Below are 6,943 nucleotides of genomic sequence, written 5' to 3'. Positions count from 1 at the left end.
TTACTATTTCATAGAGATGAACTTATTTTAAAATTGAACTCACTTAAAAGCATATGGATTAAACTATTTACAATATGAAAACTACATAAATAAATAAGTGCTTTTTATGAAAAATTTTAAAAAAATATATTGCTTTTTTTTATAAATAAATAAATAATGATATTGAGTCAGGCATTTTCGTATAATTTAAACTAATTTTAACGTTAAAGAATTGTCAATATACTTATTTCCCTCAAAAATAAATTAAAGACTGAATTCATACAATCAGAAATTAAAATCAATATACTAAAAAGTAAACCAAATTTCTGAATTAAGTAATAAAATTTTTTTCTCCCATTTTGAACTAAATTTTGCATGCTCTTACCTTTCGTGGTGGCCATTTTGCTGTTATGGGAATTGACATAAAGCAATCACAGGAATGTTGATGTTTTGCATTCAAAACTTGTGGGAAGAGCCAATGAAAGGTCAGTTAGCACAATTAATATCCAAATTGACATGTCCTTTGAATTGTAATATTGTTGTGGCCTTGAAGTATTTAAATGTCTAAATAAAGTAATAAACCATGTCTTTTCTTGTAGCCTGAAAGAGAAATCCAGCCAATAGCCCACCTCCCACATTTCCAGTGGGGCAGCCCAAGCTTCTGGTTCAAGTTTTCTCCTCAACAGAAGGACCAGAAATCAACTTCTGTCTCCCATGGGGTCCAACACACTTGCAATTAAATGTAAGGATCTTGTTTAGCATTTGATGCATTTGAATATCGAAGAACATACACATCTTGCTAGAACAACTTTGATAAATTCTTGAGGCATGCTTCAAACCCCAGAAGAGGATAAAGCTAAATCAGCCAATTCACTTGAAAGAGAAGCAAAACTAGAAAGCAGATTTTTTGGGGGCAAGGCAAGCCAGCCATGTCATAGATCTACTCATTTTCGGTGGAGGGTTTAGATTGGAATTCAAAACTAAGCATACACATAGGAGCTAAGTTAGAAGCAAGCTGATCTGCACATTGCAGCCAGTAGCAGACATCTTTTGCTAGAAAGAATAACTGTGCATCACTAAAGAAAGATCATATAAATACACCTACGGATTGACCAAGGATACTCTACTTGGTATCTATTTAAGCACAAAGAATACTACAAATTTTCTCTTTGCAACAAACATGAAGAGCATCACCTAGGAAGAATATAGTGGACCAAACAGGAGAACGCTACTGTATCCCTTGAAGTGCTCAATAGAAAGGACACGAACTGGAAATAAGAATTGTTTGGACTCTAGCTATATCTGATGATTAGATACCATGCCATGGTCCAGGGATAGGAACCACGAGCCCACCAGTGAGATCGACTCGTTAGTCCACTGAAGAATAGCTAATAATTCTGCATAATCATACAATGAATCAAGTAGCAATATGCCATTGTCAATGATTTTGTGGTTGCAAAAAAGGAACCATGAAAATTAGAAAGAAACGACATCCATATATTTCAACTATTTTTAAACAGGATCACCATTATCAAGAAAGAGGACTAATGTATTTTTAATTGTCTGTCATCTATCAACATCATCTAATATTCTGAGCTAAACCATAAAAAATCTCTCGACAAAGAACTACTAACGCAAAAAGATAGCATGGAATAACCTTCAAAATGGTAACTAAGCAGCAAATATGATTTCTCCATCACTATGCAACAACAGTCTCTTCCTCATGAAGAAGCATCTGGTTGAAGTGCCATACTCCTGGTGGTCCACCAAAGCAAATTTAGAAACAGAAAGACACAAGAAAAGCTCATATATACAAAGGATGAGAATTTGTCCAAGGATGAATGATTGATGATGAGAGAACTTTGTTAGAGAAAAATAGCAATGAAAGAAGTAGCTATGAAGCAAGAGTTTGGACTCATACCATGTCCTTTGCCCACTCTTCTCAGCTGAGCAACATATTCAGAAATCTTTTTGATGGCTTCCACCTGCAAAGGAAATGATCAAAATGCTAAGTTTGAATGTCAACAATATACCAGTGTAGGTAAATCTAAAAGATATACCTGCTCTGCTAAAAATTCGCTTTCAATGAAATCTGTCAACTGCACATCGTGGTTCTGCTCAGCAACCTGTTGGTCAAAGTTAGGATCACTGTGATACCATGGCTACGAAATCTATCCAACAAATTCAAAACATTTCTAAATACCAAGGAAGCTTGAGGGATGATCCCATTTCATAGGTCACTGTGTTGCTTTAACTAAAATTTATTATGAATTGAAAAATGCATCTACTTCAAAATTGAGCAACAACATCAAGTAGTAGAAATGTCTTACACTGTGTAACTTTAGAAGCTTCTCATTTGTTAATTTTTCCAGAGACAAAGCAAGCTCCATTGCTGAACCAAGAAAATTAACAAGTTAGTGCAAATTGAATAGATATACAGCACTTAACGAGATAACAAAGCAAAACTGTAAAGTAATGTACTGGTTCAAAATATTTGCATCAAAAACAAAACAAATCACAACAAATCATAAGCTTGGAGAGTCATAAATAATGTCTAAATGCATATGCAGTGGATTTGAAGTGATAACAAATTTTTGTCTAGACATTTCAAATTTCGAATCCATACTCAATAAAGTTTTTCCGGCATTTATTAACCCGAGTTAAATCTCATGACCCTAATGAATTAGAGAAAAGCCGTACAAAATCAAATTCAAATCCCTCCATCCACAACCAAGGAAAAATCACAGAAAATCATTCCACCTGAAATTCACAAAATCACACCATGGTCCAAGTACTAAGTAGCAAAACCAACAAAAGCCATTGATTGCAGAACACGTCTACAAAGAAAACATAAGGCCCTATGAATAAAAATTCAATCGTCCTGGTGTAGCTTTGCTTCATTAAGCTTAGAGAAAAAAAAATAAAAATCCAAACTCACCATACAATGCATCTCCCTTCTCCACATGATCAAACTCGGAAAGGGGCATCACTATAGACTGCAGCTTAACTTTCCCACCCCTTTTGTTCTGAAAGATTAAAAGACGATTAATGATTCATTTCTATTACGAAAATGTTGTAATTTCAAGTGCCTAAAGAGAAAAAGAAAGCAAACGTTGTATAAAAACTAGAAATATCAAAGGTTAAAAAGACCTGGTATTCCATCAATTTCTCAGCATGCTCTCTTTCTTCAAGACTCGACTCCTTGAAAAACCTATTGCATAAAGCCCACAAGTAAGTTTTTAAACCCAAAAACAAGAACAACAAAGAAAATTTGGAGAGAAATTTACTTGGCGAGGCCCTTTAGCGCAACATTGTCCCTGTCAAAGTAAGCAAACATGGCATGATACACGTAGGAGACATTATACTCCACGCTGCCATTACCAGAAAAAAGAAGAAGAAGAAATTCATTAGAAAGAAGTATAAGCAGCTATAAACAAATTGTATTCGAAATAACAACAGAAAATCACAAACGAAAGACGTATGAGATACAAAATCTACACGAAAACATCAGTTCAAACTCAGAAGCAGATGAAAAACACACAATACAAGCAAAACGAGAAACGAATACTCGATTTTCATCCCCGTAATAAACCCATCATTTTTTTTTTTTGACAAACACAAAACAAACAGGATCGAGGAGACCCAAAATTCGAACGCTCACTTGATCTGTTCATTAAGCGCGATTTCGCACTCATCAGAATACTTCTGTCTAGCAAGAGAAACTTGAGGGGCAGTGGGGACTAGATTGAGCTCTTTCTTAACTTCTTCAAAGGGCTCAAAAACAACACCAGTTAACGGCTTATCAGTTGCACCCTTTGACGCACAGACAACAAACCCAGTGGAAACTTTTCCACGAAGAATCGAAAGAGAAAGGGTATTAGGCGACGAAGAAACAGAGGAAAACAGAGGACCCAGATTGTCGCCATGGGCGCTCAACAAAGCGAAAGCAGGAGAAGCCTTGAGCAACATATTCCTATCGAATTCTAGATGGAAAAAAAAGGGTTTTGAGAATTTTTTTGATTTTGAAGACGACGAGAGGATTTGAAAATGGAAATGGAAGAAATGGGCATGAAGTGTGCTCTTCTCCTGTGTGAGTGTGAGAATGTGTGTGGAAGAAATAGAAGGGATGGAAGAGAAATGTTGGTCGATAGATTGGTTAGACACGTGGAGGGTGAAGATTGAGAGATGGAGGTGGAGCGCGTGGCTTGCTCGTGGCTTGTGTGGAGAGAATTATGGGGAGTGGACCACTTGGAGCCAAGAGGCAAATATAATTTTATTTTTGTTATTTTATTTAAAAGAAAATAATAATAAGTTTTCACTTTCATTTTTTCTAAATGGAAGGGAAGGGGTATTTTTAAAAGTATGTATTAATTATATTTTTCACTTTAAGAAATTTAAATGATAAAGTTGTGATTTTATATTTATTTTAAAATAATTTAAATTTAATAGTATGAGAATTACTTTTAAATTCTGAAGTTTTAAAAAATAAAGTCTCAATCAAAATTAAATAAAGAGGAAAGGAAAATCAATCATTCATTTTCCCTTTTAAAATTCTGAAGAAAAAGTCAATAAACTTAATTATATATGCTAAATTTTGTTACATGGGGCCTTATTCACGGGATGATTAGTTGAAAAAATTAATGGGGTAGACAAGATATTTAATGAAGGTTTTTATTTTTATTTTTTTTTTTTTAAAATAGGGAGTGGGGAGTCGAACCTTTAACCTCACAAGGACCAAACTAAATCTCGGAGTGCATATTTAATGAAGGTTTATCAGTATGAAATTTATTTTATATATATATATAATTTTTCGAAGAGTCGGAGGGAAATCGAAACGTCGTTATCAGAAGAGAAGAAGATTCAAAATTTAAATGATTTTTTTAAAAATTTATATGCTTTTATTTTTTCAAAAAATAAAAAATTTATAAATTTTAAAAAATAAATTCTTTCATTCTACATAATAGATTTAATAAAAAATAATTAAATAAAATTAAATTTTTATAAAAATTTTGATTTTAAATAAGAGATTAGTGAAATTTTATAATGATATTTTTTAAGAGATATTCCTAATTATAAATATAAGAATTATTAGAAAATAAAAACCTAAAAATTAAAAAAGCTAAAAAAAAAAGATTGTTATTAGTGAAAATACTTATTGTAGCTATTAAAAAAATTTTACAAAATTATCCCAAAAAATAAAACCAACATGTAATAATTCAAATTAAATCTCTATGCAAGAAGACAATTTAATATAATAAAACAAATTCAATCATTATGCTGAAAATTACTAATTAGGATTAAAAAATTTCTTATTTTTTCAGAAATTAAATTTAGTTTTTGATAAAAAAAAATACACATCATGATTTTATAAATATGTTTTTTCAAAACAGGAATAGAATTACAAAATTAATAAATTGATTAATTTTTTTAACAAATGAATAAGTCATTTATTTGTATAAATATATGCCTTTCTAAAATATAAATTAACTAAAGTCCCTCCATCATAAGATTGCCTTTCTAACGGACATCCACCCAAAGGAAAAGGGCCTTTTGCACTTCTTGAAACAATAAGCAAGCTCAAGGTTCTTAAACTCTTAAGCTGGTTGGGCCTTTGGACCTAAACCTAGCCATTTCTTTTTGCCTCTCGATTCTCAAATCATTAAAAAGACCTTTTGTATAGAAATTTTCAATGGTGGGATGGGATACATCTTTTGATATATGGTGAAAAGTTTTTAAAAAGAATTTCAAACTTTTCAACTTTCATAATGCCATTAGTTAAAATTTTAATTTGATTCGATCAAATAATCAAATGTGATGGTGACATTAGAAGTATTTTATAACGTAAAATATGAATCATAACATTGAGATTATCAACATTTTAATTAAAAAAATAAATAAAATGCCTGAATTTTCTTTTAAGGACAATATGAAGATGATAGAAAAGAAAACCATGCATATCGAAAATGGAACTTTGATTACCATGCACGAAGCTCATTTAATGCAAAATGCATGGGAGAGATAGCTCATATATATTTTTATCTTAGATTAAGGTGGTGAACTGAAGATGTCTGTTTTTTCCTTTTAATTTATTTTGGTCTCAAACTTTTAAAAATTCCCACAATCGAAACAACCTTCTTTCTCTCTCAGTACCTTTGGTCCAACTCCATCTCATCTCCCTAGAGCTTAGGGTTTTGAAATCCATATATTTCTTAATTAATTATACGTCTAATCTTCTGGGGAACTTGGCATTGCAATTTGGGATGGGAATTCCATGTCATAGACAGAAGTAGGAGGTGGCCAAAGGAATCATGAATCATCCTATAAAGAACAAATTCAATGGTCAATATCTTGAAGAATTAATTAAATAATTAAAATGGGTTTTGTAAATCATTTAGTATAATTAAGAGAGACCAACATACAACGAAAGCAGAGCTGTTTTATTTTGGAAGACAAGAAAAGAAGCTTGGAATCATGTGAGCATCATTAAATGCATGTAACCAAAATTTAATTAGTACTACTTAGGGTTTTACAACTCTTTCAAACTCTCCTCTCTAGAAACTCATTTTTAATAATACCCTACACCTTCTCTAGAAACTTATCATATGGCCATGATTTTCCATCTCTCTCTCTAAATATAAAATCATGGGTCATGTGAGGATGAGTCCAAATTAATTAAGACCTAGCTAGCTAGCTAGCTAACTTCATTTTTTCTGCCAATTTAGATTCTTTTCTCATTATAAAACTGCTATAAAGGACTCTTGTTTTAGTACAAATTTTCATGTGGAGGCGGAGGTGACTCTTCTTGCCAGAAGGTATTTCCATGGCAGCTAAGCTTGGGTTGTACTTGTAAAATGGCAATGATGATATTCTTATGAGGATGCAAAGTTTCTTATTACAAGTATTCTTAATTATTAAGATATAATATAATTTTGATAATTGATCTGAGATCCATAGAATGAGTGAG

The 6,943-nt window shown here is 32.1% G+C and overlaps 1 protein-coding gene across 3 annotated transcripts; it reads right to left on the bottom strand.

Moving 5' to 3' along the window:
- Positions 1–285: 285 nt before the first annotated feature.
- LOC110624811 (ferritin-3, chloroplastic) lies at positions 286–4,085 on the bottom strand. 3 transcript variants are annotated; one of them, XM_043961076.1, is made up of 9 exons: positions 3,641–4,085; positions 3,267–3,350; positions 3,130–3,190; positions 2,918–3,005; positions 2,310–2,371; positions 2,040–2,105; positions 1,901–1,964; positions 1,637–1,734; positions 286–708 (listed from the first exon to the last, which is right to left on the bottom strand). In XM_043961076.1, the coding sequence occupies exons 1-8, from the start codon at positions 3,946–3,948 to the stop codon at positions 1,679–1,681; spliced, it is 789 nt and encodes a 262-aa protein (XP_043817011.1). In that variant the 5' UTR covers positions 3,949–4,085; the 3' UTR covers positions 286–708; positions 1,637–1,678. The 3 variants fall into 3 exon arrangements, with proteins under 3 accessions (XP_043817011.1, XP_043817010.1, XP_021625836.1); XM_043961075.1 differs by lacking the exon at positions 286–708 and adding an exon at positions 1,034–1,376; XM_021770144.1 differs by lacking the exon at positions 286–708 and having other exon boundaries at positions 1,456–1,734.
- Positions 4,086–6,943: the final 2,858 nt, after the last annotated feature.

Source organism: Manihot esculenta, chromosome 10, assembly GCF_001659605.2.
Source record: "Manihot esculenta cultivar AM560-2 chromosome 10, M.esculenta_v8, whole genome shotgun sequence".
Lineage (NCBI taxonomy): Eukaryota > Viridiplantae > Streptophyta > Magnoliopsida > Malpighiales > Euphorbiaceae > Manihot > Manihot esculenta.
The sequence above is the reverse complement of the archived record's forward strand: the minus strand, read 5'-3'. Positions and strand labels throughout refer to the sequence as shown.

Coding starts and splice junctions, on each gene's coding strand:
- LOC110624811 (XM_043961076.1), bottom strand. CDS start 3,948: ATGTTGCTCAAGGCTTCTCCTGCTTTCGCTTTGTTGAGCGCCCATGGC. Junction 3,351..3,640: donor GCGCTTAATGAACAGATCAA/GTGAGCGTTCGA, acceptor TGGTAATGGCAG/CGTGGAGTATAATGTCTCCT. Junction 3,191..3,266: donor GCGCTAAAGGGCCTCGCCAA/GTAAATTTCTCT, acceptor TTTATGCAATAG/GTTTTTCAAGGAGTCGAGTC.